We start from the raw sequence: 19,897 nt of genomic DNA, 5'->3' as shown, positions 1-19,897 counted from the left end.
TTTGCAGCATTCTGTTTGTGGTGCATTAGGAACCTAATGCACTGGTGGGAGGGAGCAGAGATCCACTGTTGGAATGGGCTGAGGTTTTTTTTCTCCTTTGTGGCCCAAATTTCAGTTTTCTGTAGTGCTGATGAGCAGTACCAGTCACTTGCACAACTTCCCCTTTAGTATAGTTGTATTTGATGTAGATGTGTACTGTAGCTTCAGACCCAGTAAGCCTATTTGAGGGCAGCAGGCTGAGTAATCCAGAGCTTGGCAGCTGGGGGGATTTTTGCTTTACTGCTAGCAGTGCTTGTGACATCTTTAAATGAAAAGAGGAAGGAGGAGGCTGTAGCTGGGCAACCTTAATATTGAAATAGCTCAAACTGCAGATGGTTTTCCTATGAGAAAAGAATCCTGCTGGCCTATGCATGGCTGCAGACTGAATTGACTGTGTTGCTTTAAGGAGTGGGACTTGAGACCCTTACTGTATCTTACATTTTTCAAGTCATGTATTTGAAAATTGCTTTGTGGACTGGAATACTTAGGTATATGTGGTACAATACAGTGAGGTGTAACTTGTCAGCCTATGGCTGACAAGCCAAAGCAAACTGGGATCCATGCTGCTTCCCCTGTTCCTTCAAACACCACACATTTGAGAAAGGCTTTCTAAAAATCTGCTTATAGGCCAAGGATAGCTAGAATAGGAGGCTGACCACCCCTGGACTTGGAGAGGATAGCACAAGATGCAGCTGTACAAGTTGATCTGCTCTTTCTTGCTGTTGCCTATGGAGGCAGGAGAAAAATGGGGAGTTCTGGTAAATGACTGCTGGGACTTTTAACATAGATCTCTTTTAACAGGGTTGCTGCTAGCATTAAACCACGGTGTGATCCCTTATTTTACTCAGCTCAAGGGGGAAGGAGGGATTGTAACTGGATCGTTTGTCTTATTGCCTTGTTTTGTCCCATCTTGCAGTCTTTGCAGAAAAGAGCTTCTAGTACAAGAATGGATATTTTCAACAGAGGTGGAAACATCAAGTTTCGTTCTTCTGACTCACTGTTCTCTTCCACGTTTTCATTCCTTAGTATTTTCTTCTCAGAAGATACTTAAATGGATGTGAGGGCTGGGCAGTGAGTTGTGCAGAGTGTAAACTAGTAAACAGAGAAGTAACTGCAAGCATGGAGTTCTGCATGAGGAGGTGTGTCATTAGGACTGAGATGGACTTCTTTAATGCAAATAGCTCTGTACATGAACATCTGCTGTCTATAACCAGTGGTCCAGTTGCGGAGGAAATGCTTTTCTAAATGCAGCTTATGTAGGGATGTTGCAGCTTCAGTGCCAGAGGGAAGGAGAAAGAAACAAGAGGCAGGAATGGCCACTTGGCCGGGCGCTTATTTTATACTTTGAATACCAGTGCTAAACAGTTGATTACTCCATCTATTGATTGTCTTCTGGAACATAGAGCCAGCCTAAATAATTGTTGCTTGCATTACTGGAGTTCATGATCAGTGGAAGTGAGACTTGGTTTGAGCAGCTATCTAACCTACAGGTCCTGAAGAGTTCTTAGGTATTTCCCTGCTGGTTGTGTTACTACTTGGCTGTCTTGGAGCTGCTGAATTCTTAGTATGGTCTAAGGGTGATGTTATATGGTATCAGATCAGAAGCCTCGGTGAAATCCTTGGTTACAGAAGGGTTTTGCTGTTTTTGTCTTTTTGTTTGTTTGTTTTTTAAAAGAGGGGGGTGCTCTTTAATTTGAAGACAATGTGGCAATAGAAAGGCAGCATGGAGTTGGTTGCTAAGGAAGAGGGAAGTTGTAAGACAAGTACTGTTAGACAGCGTGCTTGGTAGTTCAGTCCCACAAACTAGTCTTTCAAGTGCAGCTTGTTTATAAAACTGGGGCTTTCTGTGCTTGCTGTGTGCCAAACAGATTTCAGCCTCACTGGGATGGGAGGCATCCCCTGGAAACACCACTTGTTTACATGCAGAGTCTCAATAACATGAGAAAAAGTGCCTGAGGTGGTCAGATGGGTTCAAAAGTATAGGAAAGGTGATCCTTTGGGGGTGGTGAAAGTCATGTGGTCTGCCTTCCTGCTAGCTGTGTGACTGGTTTCCCATAGTCTGCAAACAGATCAGAGCTGTCTCTTGAGAGCGTGCAAGGAAATTGAAGCTGTGAAAAGCCTGTGTGTTGTGCAGGTGATTTTGCTGCTGGAATCTCTATGCTAGCTTAGCTTTTCTCCTTGGAGTAAGCTCTCCCAAAACTCCAAGACACTAGTGCTTTCCCTTAAGGCAGAGACTACACTGAACACTGCTTCCACATTGATTCAGTACAGCTCTACCAAAAAACATTTATCTCAGTATAAGGGAATCCCATCCCCACAGAATGTATTCTTGGCACAAGTAGAAGAATCATTTGCCTGACAGATCTTGGCTGAAGGTGATGCTAGGATGTCTAGTATCTGACCAGATGTGGCCAGTGAGATGATAACATGGTATGCAGGAATTGTCTTGCCTGGTCTGTGTCGTATTTGATCCTGTGCTTCTGTGTTCTTCAGATGGGTATCTGCATGCTGAAACACTGGAGGGCAAGATGCTCAGACAAGTGCCTCGGTGCTTCAGGTGGTAACAGCTTATGCTGCAGAATGACTGCTGATGGCTAACGTGGGCAAAGCTCTTTGAGCAGGAATTGGGCTGAGCATAAGAGCACAGTAACTGTAGTAATTTAGTAGTTTTTCTCCAGGCTTTCGTCTGTGTTAGCTCTGCTGCTTTGTGACCTTGCTGCCATTTGTCCCCTGTGCCTTTCTCAGAGGAATAAGGGGGTTGTGTGGGTTTTCCTACTTCTATAAAGACTATACGCAGGTGTTGTCCTCACTCAGATATAACTGCCAAGCCACAGCTTTCTTGCTATTTCATCCAAAAGAATTGGTCTCCAAAAGCGCAGTGCTGTGGCTCAAAGCTGAACTCACTGTTTCTGATCTTAAGTAGCAGCAACATATCCCTCCTACAGCCTGTCCACATCATCTGTGTTTAAAATGAGGAATGTCTGCAATCCACTTCCATGCATTGTTAACTTGAGAGCTGCAGAGAGAGAGTTGTTAGGCTGCTAGCTGAGCTGACCATCATCTGAGCCTATGCCATTCTGTCCTGTAGCATCAAGCTTGATTTACACATTGTTTAGATTAGTTCTACCTGGAACTGGAGTTCATCCAATCAGTTCCCTGTGTTTGTAACAGCTGTCTGTAAATACTTGCTGGAAACTGTAAGTTTGAAGCTGCTCCTGGAAAATAGCATTTCACCAGTTGGCTACAGACAGATCCTCTAGACCAGCAGGATGTTGGAGAAGAGCAAAGGGGAGAGGTATAAGGAAGGTCACTTACTGCAGCTGCAGATGTGGGACATGGGAAGGGACTCTGGCTATGTTTCTCAGCCCTTGGCTAAGATGCAGAGCTGTCAGTTGTGTGGGATGGTGAACTCAGGACTCCATCCTGTTTTACAAAGGAAGAGCTCAAGTCACTGGCTTTCTGTTCTGTTCAGTCAGTCCCTGCTCGCTGTGTATTTTACCCTGTCTTCTCTAAGGTCCCAAGATCAACTCAACTGTACTTACTGTGCCATGTAATGCTTATCCTGTCATGCAGGTGCTTGTACGCCTATGTGGCAGTGTTCTGCAAAGTGAGGGATGTTTGGAGTTGAGTTCTGCTGTGTACTTGCATGCTGGAAAACCACAGCAAATTGCCTGACTCCTTTTATCATGTCTGCTACAAGACCAATATACAAAGTATTTCTAGCCAAAGTCTCACTCTCATGAGTTTAGCACAGTGTTGGCTCTGTAACTGCCCCCATCCATGAGTAAGAATGGAAAGGAAATGGACACATCATAAGACAAGGAGGTAAGAAGAAACTGCTGCAGTGTAATGCAGAGGTCTGCAGCCAGCTTTGCTACCTTTTATCCTTGAAGGAAAGGCAGATCTCCAGCCCAGTATGTGTTAAGAAACAGTGCTGTCTGCAATACACTGGAGTATGTTCAGGCATGTGGGGTGGATGAGAGGTTATAGATTGTGCTGGTGGGCAAAGTCATTATGTCAGTATACATGCTGATCGTAGTGCTGTGCCTGTGAGTACATGTTAGTCATAAGTGGGAGAGGCTGTGGCAGAACACGTGTTCTGCTGTGGTTCTAAAAGCTCATTAAGGAAGAGTCTGTCACTAAGTGCATGGTTTGAGTGAAAAATAGAGCCCGACAACTGCAAGCCTTGTCTGTATTAAGACTTAATGCCCGCCAAAGATGGGATCACCAGAGTAGTCAAATGGTTCCGATCTGCCTCTGAGAAGCTGCTTTACAGAGCCTTGAAGAAACACCGTGTCTGGTCTGTGACTTGACATTGGCATTCACGAGCTATCTGGGAGCTGTAAAGAATCTGACTTTCCTGAAATACCTACTAAATTTCCTCTGTAAGGAAAACCATCTTGAGTTCAACTCAAAGTTAAAGAAATACCATAGTTTCTCTGAGAGGGGGGAAAAAGGAAGAATAGTTGTCATTTGTAACTAGCATTCAACTGCTGGGACCTCTGGCAGAACTTTCTGCTTGAGCTCCTTCCATCATTACAAACACTTTGTAGAGTAACCTCTTTCAATGCTGCTAGATTAGGCAGCACTGCAGCTAGCAGGAGGTTGCTAGGTAGGTGGATAGTGGAAACTTTAGTTGGTTTCTAGTAGGTGGCTTACTTGAGGATGGGTTGTCCCTTTTTTCCCCCCCAGCTTTTACCTCACTCGGATGTACTGATTTCCGAGTAACTTTAGCGCTCTGGAGACCCAACCACTCCATATAGGGTGTAAGAGGTCATGTTGTCTTCATCACACTGCCTTTCAATGTTTCCAAAACAGCTAGAAAGCTTCTGCAGAAACATCTGATCCAAGGAGTGGATCACTGTATAGTACAAGCTGGTTCACAGCTGTAAGTGTTATTCAGTGACAGGCTCGTGGCTTTCTTCTTCAGCCTTTGCTGGTGCATCTCATGGTTATGCTAGCTGCTTAATGTACAAGACAGCAGAGCTCTTGGTGTCTAGGACCACAAAATGAGTTGCTTAGTAGCTGAATGAGCATGCTGCCTTAGCGATGTGGCTTGTTAGCTTTGTAGCCTAGGTAGGTCACTGCCAAATACTAAGCATCTTGTTCTCTCCATCCCTTGCATATCTTGTGCACAGATATTTGCCAAGGGACTCATTTTACTGGAGGATTTTCCTGTTTGCTGGCACTTGTGCATCTTACGTTTACTTGCCCTACCTTTCATGGTCTTGGTGGAAGTTTCGCTTTCTTGAAGAGCAAGCAGCCCTGCCAACAGCTGAACAAACTGAGCCAAGCTGCTTCTGCTCTTCAGTGGGTGAGGATGGGGAAGTTGCCCCTGCAGCGACATCAGCCTTCTACACAGAATAAGACAGCAAGAAGGTTTGTCAGTGCTGCCCAAACCGCTGCTCTGCAGTGAGGGTTGTCTGCTCAGCCCTGATCCAAGTGCAACTGCAACACTCAGACATGAGCTCCAGCCACATTGCTAGTAGAACTGTTCCTGCTGTCTGCGTTGTAGCTACTTGTTCTCTGCTAATGCAGCACTGCAAAACTTCCTTGGCATAGGTGAGCTTACTTCCTCTGCAAAGTTTTGATCAGCATTTTAGGGAGAGTGGGAAGGGTGTTCAAACTAGAGTGCTGCTGAAATGGTCGCATCAGGGCTGCAGGTGGGGGTGTCACAGCTATCTTGTGATCAGCTTCTGCTGTTGGCAGGAACACACAATTCAAGCAAGGCAGTAGATTTAATGCTAAGAATTAATGTCAAGAAAAAGAGGGAATCCTGATTCTTTGGGACAAAGGCTTGGATGCTATTTACATTTGAGGTGTGCGAGTTCTTTTCCCCACCCAGTTAGTATGTTATGTAGCACTGATGATCCTGCTTGGCTTTATATGTTGGTGATGAAGAGATTTGTTCTTCTCAGCATATAGAGAAAAAACTTGTGCCTAAGCAGCTCCTGGAGTTCACAGCAAAGAAAGAGGATAGCTTTATGTGAGGGGACATTGGGGGAAGTTTGTCTGCAGGCAGCACGTCAGATAGCTGAAGAATTTGCTAGGTGTGAATCTAGGTAAGCTGCTGTCAGCAAGCTAGCAGTAGCTTATATATGATTTTGTCTACTAGTTTGTGGGATGAATATTCAGCCCAAGAAAATTGACTATATATACTTAATGTTTTCTTAATGAAGTCATGGAAACCTGAGTGAAACTGCATTTGTTTTTGTGGTCTCATTTTACAGGGGCTCTCTCTTTTAGTTCAGCTTTCCAGAGGAGTAAGCAAGTAAATGATTGTGCAGAATGTTTTATCTCCTGCTGAGGCACTCTTGAGACCAAAAATCTTCGGGGTGTTGATTGACTCCCTGTAGACCATGCCATGTGTTTAATGGTGTGGACTTTTCCCTGTAGAAGTGCTCTTCATAAATGTGGGGGAAGTTAGGCCACAGTAAACTTAATAGGAGAGTAAGACTGAGTCGGAGATCAAGGAATTTCAGGGTCTTCATGTAATCTTGTAACTGATGTTCCAGATGAATGTCCATGTTGAGCAGGGCTGAGATTTTTGCACTGTTACCAGACTTTTGTTGCTGTCTGAAGTGCTTCTGGTCTTTCTTTCTAGTGAAGTTTGTAACTGAGTGAGAATGGCTTGCCAATACTTGACCTAATGAAAACATCTGTTTTCAGTGGCCGATTGAGTGCCTCACAGGTGCTTAAACATCAGCGTGAGCTTTCCACAAAGTGTTTTTTGCTTTTCATTGTTTTGGTTGGGCTACTTCTGGAACTCTGAATGCTCTTTTGGGTTTTGAGTTGTGAACATCCATGCTAAATGGAAACGTCTGCTCAGGGGTTCTTAATGGAACCAGCAGTGACAGTGAGTTTTGGAATGGCTGGTACAAATACTGGGGATGTGTGACTGGGACTTCAAGGGCTTTTGCTGCTAAGCTGCTTTCAAATATGAAAATATGCACACTACCTTGTTGAAATTCCTGTGTCACTTGGCGATACAGATACCTGAGATAGCCTCCTACTATGTGATAGGACTTACAGGGGAACAGTCTCGTGGCTTCAGATGAAACAGTGAGGGCAGCTCGGGCGAGTGTTCTTTGGCTTACACACAGTGCATTGATAGCCTAGATTGCGTTTGTTGTGTGCTTAGATGAGGTGAATGAGTTTGAGTGCTGACATAGATAGGAATGAAGTGAATTGACTTGAAATGTTAAGCAATGTTTTGAGTGTGGATGGCTTTTTTTAATCTAGCTATGTGAAATCATGTCTTGAGATTTTCCCCATGGGATCCGGGTGACATTCAGGAAGCAACTGAGGTTGATTTGATACCAGGAAACAATCTCCTGTTGTGGATATCAAAGGCTGCTGTCTGCATGGCGTCAGCATGATTGGGTTCTTGGTTGCATTTGACCATCAGCTTAAGGGGCCATGGGCACAATAGAGGATGTTTCTGCTTTATTGTACACAACATTTTGGTGAAGTGAAATGACTGCCTCGGTTTGGAGATGTCTGTAGTAGGTAAACACGTGGCCTGATTCGTGCAGATTGCTAAACAGAAAAAGTTGGAAACCAGCTCTGCACTGACTACCGTGCGTGTTCTTTTCTTTACAAAGCTCTGCAAAAAGCCATGTCTTTCCCATTGAGCTGCAAGGACTCTGACATTTTCAATTGAAATGGTTAATCTCCTACCTTGATCTGTTTCTGGTAAGCAGATGCTCTGAAGCTTAGGATGTCTTTATAGTACAGCAGATCATCTTGCTGTCAATAGCTAAACTGAGGAGATGCCTAACTCCCTGAAATGAATAGTGAATGCTTTGCTCTGGGACCCTTTTGTAATTATTCCAAAGCTTTTTAAGTCTAGAAGGCTTACAGAAGAACTGAAAATAGCATGGGAATAAAATAGTGCCATGGGAATGGGCATATATTTATAAAGCAGAGCAGAATTCCAGAGAGCCTGAGCTGTTGATGTGGTAGATAAAAGTGCTCTGTGTTTGCATTTGTACTTAAACCTCTAGTGTTCAGAAGTTTTGGAGTAGCTGGATCCCTAATGTATCCTTTCATTTACGGCTGGCTGTATCTCATGTCAAGATAACCAGAGCATTAATCCATTAGTTAGGAAGGTCAGCATCTGTCTGTCCTGCAGTTGTAGGCCAGGTTAGTGCCAGGACAGCGGAACCAGCTCTGAACAGACGTGGCTGTCTTGCCCTAATTAGGAGCTGTGTTGCACCTGAATTTTGGCATATGCTCAGTATCTGATCTGCTCAGTCTAGCTGACCTCTTTGTTGCAATCTCTTTCCCCCTTTATTTCTCTTTTTTCTAGCTACAGTCCATCTTGTGTTATTAGGTTATTTGGGGAAAGAGTCATAACTAAGGCAAGTGATGAATGCTTGAGTTCAGGAAAGGGTGCTTTCTTGCAGCAAGCAGTGAGGCATATTCTACCAAGTGTGTTTCAGTTGTCTGTGTTGTCTTTAACTGTGGTGATTCCCTTTGAGGTACAGCAGCCTTGAGAAAAATATGATAAAAGCTTATGTTAGCAGGAGGCAAAATAAATCATAATGAATGAAGCATTGTTTTGCTAATGGAGAGTACTGAATTATATTCTGTTACTTCTCTTGAGCATTACACTTCAAAATAGTCTGCAGCAATACTCCTGCAGTCTGGCAGCCTGCTTTGTTTTGGTTGTTGCTTCCTATACAGTGTTTTCACATGTACTGTACAGCTCTCAGGAAACCTCTGCCTCTTCTCCTCCTGCCAATGTTTTGTTCCTTTATCCTAATCAATGTTCCAACAGCTGAACTTGCCTGTAGGCTTCCAAGTGTGCTGTAGCCAACACCTTGTTGACAGCCTTTGTCCATGTGCCATAGGCCTTGGGAATGCCAGATAGTTCTTCTGGTTCTTTCTGCAGAACAACACATCAGTCATTTGCAGCAGCCTGATGGTTTTTCTCCCAGCCTAAGCAAATTAGTTGCACTGAAACTTTTTAATAACCGTAGCATCCAGTCAGCATTAATGTGCATCTCTTTGGAAAGGGAGAACTCCCAGCAGCGATTTCAGAAGCCTTATAATGGATTTGGTGTCAGCTTTGAGGTGTAAAACTGAGGATTTGAGCTCATACAAACATGTGGACTTAAAGACAGGACAGTGAGGACTGTCCCATCAGTGCCATTGCGCCTGAAGTCCATGAATAGTTTGCAATCAGCTATATTACAGCTTAGTAATGTTTGTTGGGGTGACACTTCTAAAGGATATCAAGGATTTTTCCTTTTTGCACTTCATGAATGATAAAGGAACAAGGAAAGGAAGAGGAATCTTCTTTCTTTTTAAGAATTACCAGATTTGAGCGTGCTGTTCCCACAGCATCCCCCAAATTGCAGTAAGAGGCTGTAGGGAGGCTGATGAATTGATCCCTAACCTAGGGCATACGTAAACCTTCCCTGTTACCTTCAAGCTGAAGCCTTGCTGCTTATGTCCAGTAACCTTATTTTTAAACCAGACCTGATTCATGCTCTATTTTCTATGCCAGATGAGATCCTGGTTGTGAGTAAGTGTTGTGACTGTAGCTGGCAGCGGCCCCGAGTGATTGCCTCACTTCAGGAAATGTTAAAATAACACTTTTTTTCTTAGAAAGCTAGTTCGCTCCCCTCCCACTTTTAATTCTCCTAATAGCTGCCCCCAGTTTGGCAGCTGCCTGACAGAGGGTTGTTTGTGTTGCTGAGCGAGAGCAGAGCCACTCCAGTGGTTGCAGTGCTACAGTAGAGGCACGAGAAGTGAGCTAGGCAGGCAAGCTGGCTTCAGCTCTTTAGAGGGTTCTCTGAAATCTGGAAGGAAAACTGCTAAACTGTGAGAAGAATCTTGTGCCTCCCTCTGCACTCTGCATCTCAGGCTGTGATTTTTATTTTTATTTTTCTCCTGGAGAAGAGGAGCTGAAGCTGCTTGCTTGAGATGGGCCACATGGAGGTGTAACTGCTCTTAGCACTACAGCAGTCCAGTGGAGTCAACAGTTGCTGAAATGGGTGTTGCCTGAGGCTGGATTCAGCAGGTTTTATCTGCTGTTTTATACTTGCACAGTCAGGCCTTCAAGGTACTTTGCAAAGCTGGAGTGGGGCTAAGGAGAACTCTCCTCCACCCTGTATCCATGGCTGTTTGGTCAGCTGATCCAGGGAAGGTTTGTAATTCTTCAAGAGGATAAACTCTCATTTTATTGCCCAGCTCCTGCCTTGTTTGATCACTGTTCTGGTGAGATGGTTTGTGTTCAGTGCTGTTTTTATTTACCTTTTGGAACTGTTTGATTGCTGAGGGAGGAATAAAAGCTATTTATGGCTGGATAACCCTGCCTGGCAATCCCTGTGTTTGCATGTCTGGGGTATGTAGCCTTAACTTTTGGGGATGCTTGCATTGTAGGGGTTCCACAAGAACTTTCATTTACGAATGTTAGCCAGAAAAGCCCAGGCATCTGTCAGATCTGGAAGCACTGGAGTACCTGCTAGGAGAATGCCAAGTGCTGATCCTGTGTGTTATGTGAATAAGTTATTTTGGACCTGAAAAAAACACTGTAGGAACCAAGATTGTTTGCAATGCCTGTTCTACTTGCAAACCTTAACTGTGATCCTCTTCTTGAGTTGGAATGTGAATGTATCCATCCTGAAATGCAGCCTGCTTTCCTTTTCCTGTAATGGAAACTGTATTGTGAATGACTTGCTTTCTCCTGAAGGCCAGTTCCAGCACTAAAGCTGCAGAAAACTTTTTGCTGCTAGGAATGGCTCAGATCAAAGCTCTGCAGAGTAGTTTTCTGTATAAACCAGTCCCTTGTACTGGTCAGCTCTAGCAGGTTACTACGGGGCCCAAAAACACTAAACTCAGATGTATATTCTAGAAATTTACTGAAGCTGTTTGGATTCTTTTTCTGGGTATTAAATGCCTCGTGACTTTTTGCTCCTTTGTGGAGCCTTAGCTTGGAGGATTTCTCTAAGGGGGTTGGAAGGAGGTGGAATAAATAACATCAGTGGGCAGTCTGGTGCTTCACTGAGAGGTTGTGCTCAGCCTGTCCTTGTTGTAGGAAGAGCTGGTAGAAAAGCAAAGACAGTCCAGGAGTGCTGTAATCTCAGGCATTACTGCTCTCAGTCTTCTGTTAGAGGAGAAATCCTTTGCTCAAATTCTCCAGCTTGGATAATGATGTAAAACTAGGGACAGCTGTACAGTCTGACCATAGATGAGTTCTTGAAGTTTAATAGTGTGGTAGTAAGGAGCAGTGCATTCACTGGAAGAAGATGAGCTCCAGTAGCTGAATCCATACCTCCTTTAGACTAGGGAGGAGGAATTGAAGTGCTTTTCTGAAGAGGACATTAGTGACTTAGCACAGTGCCTATTTCATTTCTGTCTCTACTTTGCAGGGTGCAGTGCTTAGGTGGTATGCGTTACCTTCGCTGGTGGAAAGGAAGGATGGATTGATAAACAGGTCGATACTGTGCTCTGTAAATGTTGCATGCAAGGCTGTGTGGCAGTGTTTAACTTGTCTCTTGTTTTTCTTTCCATCCATTAGGCAATACTGACTAGTGGACATCTTGACAAGGTCTCCGAGCAACGTTTTCTGTAGAGCTGAATGAAAGCAGAAGCAGCTGGGTGAATTGATGAGCTTGCCTTGGGAGCCTCTAAGTAGGCAAAATTGGAACCCACAATGGGTCAAAAGGTCACAGGTGGGATAAAGACTGTGGATATGAGGGACCCGGTGTACAGACCGTTGAAGCAGGAGCTCCACAGACTTGACTACAGCAAACCCACGCGTCTGGACTTGCTACTGGACATGCCTCCTGTATCCTATGAAGTCCAGTTATTGCATTCATGGAACAATGATGATCGCTCGCTGAATGTATTTGTGAAGGAGGACGATAAACTCATATTTCACCGGCATCCGGTGGCTCAGAGCACAGACGCTATCAGAGGCAAAGTGGGATACACACGAGGACTGCATGTGTGGCAGATAACGTGGGCAATGCGGCAGCGAGGCACACATGCTGTGGTAGGGGTGGCAACAGCAGATGCCCCTTTGCATTCTGTAGGGTACACCACACTTGTAGGAAATAACCATGAATCGTGGGGATGGGACCTTGGGCGTAACAGACTGTACCACGATGGCAAGAACCAGCCGAGTAAAACCTATCCTGCCTTCCTAGAACCAGATGAAACTTTCATTGTGCCGGATTCCTTCCTGGTGGTTCTGGACATGGATGATGGGACACTGAGTTTCATTGTAGATGGGCAATATATGGGTGTTGCCTTTCGGGGACTTAAAGGGAAAAAGCTGTATCCAGTGGTAAGCGCAGTGTGGGGACACTGTGAAATAAGGATGCGCTACTTGAACGGACTTGACCGTGAGTATAATCTCTGTATTCGTTCTATCAGCCCAAATCTGTGTGCTGCTTACGTGCAAGTTTACTACACCGCTGAGGGTTTTCACTTTTGTGGAAGAGATGAGCATTTCATGTCAGCAGTAGGATTTAATTTCCAAATACTTAATGGCAATTGAAATAGAGCTTGTCTGAGTAGGTAACATGTGCTGCTACTAATGCATTGCAGGGAGCAAGTGAAATTCAGGAAAGCAGTATAATGAGAGAGGGTAATGCCAGTTGTTTATCTGGACTGACAAGCCTTTTATACTGCTACCAAAATGTCAAGAAAAGGACATTCCTGATGACAGTTGCAATGTTTACAATGTACTCCTGGTGCTTCTTTACAGGGAGCAGTCTCTGAGGGACAATTCTGGTAATTCCTTACGGAAGGACTTTGAAAATTCCCTGCAGGAAGGAGTGGGAAGATTTGGTCCCTGTCTGAGGAAGTGGGAATGTCTCATCTTTGAAGAAAGTAGCTTGCCTCTTTCGTGGCAGGCTGTTCTCATTTCTAGTGTGGGGGCTGGATGTTGTAGCCAGGCCGACTTGCATGCTAGGTCTTTTAGTAATAGTAACATCAATCCCTTGCTAAGCTTAGTAATAGGTTTGGCTGCCGACGTGTGCTGAAGTCTTATCTCTCATAAAGGTTTCCATTGGGCCAGATTGTGTCTCTGGATAGGATCCTCTGGATAGGATGGAGAAGAGATGTGAAGGAAGTGGATGAAAATCTGGATGGTTGTTACTGAAATAAAAATCAGGTGGTAAATTGATAATAAAAAAGGTAGAGATTCCCTTGCGTTTCAGAACAGCGCCTGTCCAAAGGCTGTGGCACACTTGGCTTTTATTTGTGCTCAGAATGTATTTGTTCTAATGCTGGGCCAGCAGTGGCAAGCTCCTAGTGCTGGTGACATGAGGTGCAGCCAAGTGGCACTGGGCACCAGAAAACTGGGCACCAGACTAACCAGAAAAGCCTTGTGAGGACATCGGTGTACAGGTACTTTGAGAAACATGCTAAAACTCAGACAAGGCACCAATACTGATACTTGCATACCTGATGTGCCCTGTCTTAATGTGGTTAGAAAGCAACACGTCCTGGTCAGACCAGGGAAAAAGGGCCATATAGCATCTCCTGCTGCTTAAATGCTCTGAACAACTATTTTATCTTATTCAGTGGTATGATAGCTATTCACTGACACTTCAGAGGAAGTTACTTTAAGGAACTTCTGGAAGTCAAAGTAAACACTTGCTTACTGTAGGGATGTTGAAAAACTCTCCTAATGCTCAGTAAAAGATGTATTCTTTCCATATTTTTTTTTCCTTCCTACAGTCAGCCTTCTTTCCATCAGCATTTTAGCGGATGAGCTTTTAGAGCAGGAGAGGCTGAATAACCCTGGAGAATTGCAATCTTTTGAACGGAGAGCTCTTGGCAAAGCATTTTCTCACCAACAAAAAGAAAGAACCTAGCTTATCCTGCCACGGCAGCTTACAGAATGGCAGCAGCTCCAGTAACCAGGTTTTTTGGTAGGGTCAAATCCAAAACTTGCAGCTCCTTTCTGAGCCAGCAAGCCTGTGGAGCTGTCTGTGCAGAACTGCACTTAATAGGGAAACAGCCACCTCCTGTATTGGATTTGGTTGTAATGTGCTCTCAGCATAGGAGTGAATCATGGGCATAAGGCCAGGAATGACAGGACGCTATTTTGGCACACGCAGAAAGGAGGTGTCTGGCTCTAACCACTTCTCAGCATTCAATAGCTGCACTGTGTCCAGTGATTGTAGTGCTTGTGAATGGAAGAAGGTCAGATATGTGTGTGCCTTTTCTTCCGGTCTATCTTTGCAAAGACTGGATTATCAGAGCAAACTAGGTGAGGACAAAGTTCTTTTTCTTAACCTCTGTGGGAAGGTGATCTTCTCAGCTTTTAAGACTGTTAAATGGGAATTATTTGTTAAGTTGATGCCTGTAGCCTTTGGAAGTCCAGACCCCTTGTCCCCTATGGCCACTGTCCTCTGGCTAGACAATATCTGTCCAAACTATCTCTGTACAGAGCAAGAGGAGCTGGGACAGATTTGGAATAGGGTGTATTTGTACTTCAGAGGGTACAGGTTTTAAGGGTAAGCTACACTGGCAAGTGCCAAAGGAATGTTGCCAGTAATAAGTTTCTCTGGTAGTATCACAGCCAGAACTGAGACGTGTAGTCCTGCTGTACAGAGAGACCTGTGCCTGCCAAGGAGGCAGCATGGATCTTGAAGTAGGTCATGAGCAGGCAAGAGCAGCAGTGCCTGGGGCTGAGTGTAGCTATGCTCTGCAGGAAGCACTGAGCAGCCCTGGGGCCACTCTCGGCACAGAACACGGGTGACAAATTGTAGGGCTTGGGAAGGAGCAGCAGTGCCCTGACAGATCTGTTTGATTGCTCTCCACCCACCAATTTCTGCTGAAGAGGTGTACTTACAGAGGCATGATGCCTCATTAATAATGCTCAAAGCACAAGGGCTACTCTGGAGAACTGCTGTAAACAAACAAAAACATTGTGCTGCAGCTTCCTCTGCAGAAGGTGGTAGTTTGTGATACTTAGCAGGGGTTGACTGAAGGAAATAAGGCATTGGTCCAGCTCTCTGCTAACCAGAGGAGTTGGACCAATTTGAGTGCAACTCCTGTTACCAAGTCTCTCTTCAGCAAGCAAGTTCTCCTTTTCAGAATTCTTGCCAAAAACTAGATAAATCGCTTTCTCTGTTGCTTATTTGAAATGTTTTGTTGTTGTTTTTTAATGTGGAGCAGTGAGATTGTTTACTTTTTCCAAAGTAGAATCAGGAGTGGTCTAATCAGAGACTACTGACAGCACTTCTATCTGAGCTTTTTAGAGTTATTATCCTTGAGCCTGGAAGGAAGGGATTTGTGTCCACCTTATTGACAGAATGGCTTCTGGTAAGAAATACAGTAACATGATCATGTGTAGAAAATAAGAGAGACTAGGAAAGCTTAAAGCAGCTGTATGAACAATCAGATTAATTTGGGTTGTAGTAGAAGCTGAAGCCGGTTGGCATCTATCAAAGTTTGTAAAAACTGCAGCTTCTCAACCAAACTTATCCACAAAAATGCAAGTCTTTAGGTGTGTTTGGTCTAAGATGTCTCTAAGCTTTCTAATGATGCGTGCTGAGCATCCTTACTTGGCTTGAGATGCCTTTGTTTTAGCTGTCTCTTGGGGGAGGAAGAACCCCCCACCCCCTTGAGCAGTGTGCAGGTGAGCTTGGACAGACTTGGTTTCTCACAGCTTCTGTTGGTAATCTGTACGTTCCTTCTGTGCAGCTGTAATGTGTTCACTCTGGCTCTGACCTCGATCTCTTATGCTACAAATGACTGTTCAGCAACGAAGGACCCCACATACCCTGCCTGAAAAACTAGTATCATCTTGTTCAATAAGCGTATAAGATGCCAACAAAGGCTTGTATTTTTCCCAGATTTTTGATGTGTTGTGGCATTTCCCATCAGGGTATTTCTTCCTACGAGTAATGACATAAAGCTCTGACATATGGTTTTGCTTTCTTCTTGGGAAGTATGTAGCATAAATGAAAGGGGGGACAGTTGTTATCCTATTATGTAAAAAACACATCAGTACTTCCTGGGTACTTTTACCACACAATGCTATCAAACTGCAGTCTTTTACTTCAGTAAATCTTGTAAAGCTTTTTGGATTCTGCAGTGGAAGGCACAAGCTAGACCTTGTGCTCTAACTTTAATGAATGGTATTGCAGAGTGTAAACTTTTTTCAGGGAATCTGAGTATCTTTTCCTTCACGCAGTTCTACAGAGATGTCATGCTCTGCCTGCATGTTTGATGAGCTGAAGCTGCTGATTTGTGAATGCTGAATGGCTTGGGTTTTGTGAACAGGCCAGGCGTTGCTCATCCTGCTCAGTTTTTGTGGGGGGACGGATTTTTAGAGTTAACAAAATGAATACGTAGCTTGTAGGTTGAGATGTTAATGTCTCGGGTCTTCTCTTTTCCAGCTGAACCACTGCCTCTGATGGACTTGTGTCGGCGAGCTGTGAGGCTTGCTCTGGGCAAGGAAAGACTGAATGAGATCCCTACCCTGCCACTGCCAGCCTCCCTCAAGAGTTACCTGCTCTACCAATGACCTTCATGTTGTGGGACAGAGAGTTGAAACCAAGGCAAAATGTCTGGAGCTGACCCACTGGGCAGTGGGTTCGCCACCCTCGTATCATTGCTACTGTTGGAAATCCTTGGCCAAAGTACTCCTGTTACTGCTAAAAATCTCCATGTGCCCTTAATGGCAAGCTCTCGAGTAGTCTTTATTTTGCGATGGAGTGTTTTGTTCTTTGGAAGTCACTTCCCCAGCACAGTTTAAAAAAGGAAACTTAACAGAAGCTCTGTGCTTCCCTGCTTCTCCTGATAAAAGGCTGTACTGCATCCTTGGGGTCGTAGAGCCTGGGAGTGAGCCCTTCTATAGCAGCTTAAGGGAAGAGCATAGCTGGGGGAAGGGAAGGCACTAGGAGTGATCTTAAGACTAGGTGCTAAGAATGGAAAGGCATGGGGTGGCCAGTGGAATTGGGAAGAGTCTGGAATACCAAGAGAAAATCATTGCTGAGTTCTTTAAAAACCAAAAAAAAAACAACACCCTAACACCAAAACCAAGAACCCTTCCACCAGGATGCTTTATTTGAAGGAAGTGGTTATATTGCTCATGTCTGTCTCTGCCAGGACCTCTCACCATGTTCTAATGTTACTTCATAAAAAGTGAATCTTGCTTTCCTGTTTATCACCATCACCTTTTCAGTTCTCCTGCTCCATTCTCTGTCCTGCAGCTTCTGAGTGGGTGTCAGCTGATTGAGCAGCCAACCCATGTCTTCACCTGCCCTCTTCCTCTTGAATGAAAGCTGTAGGTTTTAGTTTGGGATTCCTTGCTGATGTGGGGACAAAGAAGGGGCAAATGTTTTCTGCAAAGCACTTCTTGGTGAGACAGGCTGGATGAGCTCTGACACTTGTGTCAGACAGCTGTAGGTCTTGCCATCTTAGGTCTGCTTTCTGTTTAGCCCATTCCAGGCTAAAGCTTTAGAGAAACATAGTGGTTCTCTAATGACTTCCAGGAAATTTTCTTCCTGAATAGATTGCTTAGTCACCCAAACCAGGCTTTCTTCTGCTGTAGACCATCAGCATGATCTCCACTTAGCTATGCAGCAGGAATAGTTCTGTTTCTTGCTTGGGGTTGGGGAAGTCATCCCAGAGAAGGCGGTAGCAACGTGACTACAGTAGTGCCATAGGAAGACCAGGAATGCAGAAAGTGGCTGCAGAATGTAACATGTGAGACTTCAGTGGGGTGATCTTCAGCAAGAAGAGAACCTCCCCAGAGCTGGGGTTTGGCAGGGGAGATCTTCAATAAACAGGACTAGCAATTCAGGCAAAATCAGCACATCCCAAATAGATTCTTGCCTCAGTAGCCAGGTAAAGAGAGGATGACACTCCTTTACTAGCAGGAGCTGCTCTCTTGACCTCTCCGCAGGTTACTATGCTGCCTTTCTGAGGTTATTTTGCACATTTCTTTGTCTTGAAAAAATGTTTGTATGGTTGGTTTTTTTTTTTTTGCTCTTGAGTTATTCCCTCAGTTCTGTGTAGGTACAAATGAGTTTAGTTGTTGAAAATGTTAATATATATATTTGTGGTGTATGTATAAGAACATGTTTTAAACAGCTGCTGTAGGGTACCTTTTTAAAATTAAACTACTTGCATAGTATATTTTTAAAGCACAGAATTGGTGCCAAGACTGGGTGGGGTGTGATATGCCCCTTTCTTTTTTAAAACTAATATTTTATGATTTTTTTTAACATAGGGTTTGTACTAGTTTCTGTTGCAGGGTGGGACACAAATTGCACAATAAAATACAGTGTGTATGGAACTCTACATGGTTGCCTTCAGCCTGAACCAGTGTCTTCCCTAACTGCTGGGAAGCAGCTGTGTTCTCCCCACTTCTAATACTCTTACGCTCCTTTGTCTCCATCTCTTCTCACTTCTCCATTACATTTTGTACAGTTTTAAACTCTCACATCCTATTTTATGGCTGTAGATAATACTCAATAACCTAATAAACTTTATTAAATATTGCTTGATGATACATTTATTTGTATGAAGCGCTCAGTGTTTTCTACCCCTAGCGTCTGTGTGAATGGTGAGCTTCCTACTAAGAACCCAACCCCAACAGGAAGAACATCTCAAAGCTGGCACGTAAAAGTGACATGGATGGCAAGGTGCAGCTAAGGTAGGCAGTGGGAACCTGAGATTATGAGTCTGCTGCTAGTGCCTAAAGACAGCTATTCAAGGTGGAGCTGAAGAAAATTCATGACTCATTACTCCACTCCTATTTGAGTGGATTCAATAGACTGGGGCTCCAGTTATCTTGTCAAGCTTTATTCCTCTATTGCAGCAGACAACCATTATTTTTCTTCCAGGAGAGAGGCTCATGTGGAACCAAGGCTCTAACCTACCGCTTCAGTTTGCCACCTGACTGCTCCTTTCCATCTTAGGAGGGGAGACAGTGAACAAAAGAAAGTAAAATAAAACGGATCCTCAAGCCAGTAGCACAGCATGCCAACTAGTGGAAGTGCTGTGGTGGGTCAAGCCAAGTGGTGGGAGCTGGCACTGGATCACATGCACTCAAGAAGTCTGACTTCAGTGCATTCTGGATACTCTCAGCTTACCAGCTTGATTTAACTCAAGTCACCTGAGTCATTCCCTACCCACTGCTGTAAGTTGTGGTCAATTTCGACAGATCTGTTTGCACAGGAGGCTTCATTCCTGGGCTGTGAAGTGTTGTGGATTATACTGTTTCTGGAGCAGAAACTGTCTCTTGCTTGCTACTATGGTATTCAATGGCTTCCACTTTCAATCTGAGCAGTATATGGGTGCTCTCAAATTCTATCAGCAGCTCCAGCCAGACCAGAGCTGAGATGGCTTTGAACATAACATCAGTTATGACAAAGGTTTTATTTCTGCCTCCTGTCCTCATACTTTTCCATCTTGCCTGCAGCTACTAACTTGCGTGTGAAAAGCAAATGATTTCATCAGTTCACATAAACACTACAAAATGTGAGGCTCAACTAAAGCTCAGAGGTATGCTCGTGAACTTCCTTATAAGGGTACTGGGTGAGAGATTTTTTCTTTTTTTTAAAAAAAAAAAAAAAAAAAAGAAAGAAAAAGTTGTTTCTTATCCATCTCCAATCATGGCAATAATTTTTTGGATTTTGGAAGTCTTCATCTTGTTTGTTTTTCCCATTCATAGAAGACAATTGTTTGTGGATCCTAAGTTAAGTAGCCAGCATGCTGAATAATTGCTGTTTTGTTCTGCTGTGGGTAGTGGGTGACCTGAGTGAAACATGTTTCTTGCCAGCTTCAGGGTAAGGCTGCCTCTGCTTTGCTAAAGTGTGACTTGGAGGGTTGCTGGGAGCGCAGCAGGCTGGGGAGGGCCCGTAAGGTGGGGCAA

General features: G+C 44.2%; 1 protein-coding gene across 2 annotated transcripts in view; it reads left to right on the top strand.

Moving 5' to 3' along the window:
- The window catches only part of SPSB1 (splA/ryanodine receptor domain and SOCS box containing 1), a 33,724-nt gene extending 15,202 nt beyond the window's left edge, over nt 1-18,522 (top strand). The window contains exons 1-3 of one of the 2 annotated variants that reach the window (XM_042883282.1): nt 10,245-10,266; nt 11,570-12,398; nt 16,413-18,522. In XM_042883282.1, coding sequence (XP_042739216.1) covers nt 11,705-12,398; nt 16,413-16,540 — 822 coding nt within the window. In that variant the 5' untranslated portion in view covers nt 10,245-10,266; nt 11,570-11,704 and the 3' untranslated portion in view covers nt 16,541-18,522. Of the gene's footprint in view, nt 1-10,244; nt 10,267-11,569; nt 12,399-16,412 lie in introns of those variants that run through there. The other variant, XM_042883280.1, reaches the window with a different exon arrangement.
- Nucleotides 18,523-19,897: the final 1,375 nt, after the last annotated feature.

Source organism: Lagopus leucura, unplaced genomic scaffold (genome assembly GCF_019238085.1).
Source record: "Lagopus leucura isolate 7727_CA_CO unplaced genomic scaffold, USGS_WTPT01 Super-Scaffold_100037, whole genome shotgun sequence".
Taxonomy (NCBI): domain Eukaryota; kingdom Metazoa; phylum Chordata; class Aves; order Galliformes; family Phasianidae; genus Lagopus; species Lagopus leucura.
The sequence above is the reverse complement of the archived record's forward strand: the minus strand, read 5'-3'. Positions and strand labels throughout refer to the sequence as shown.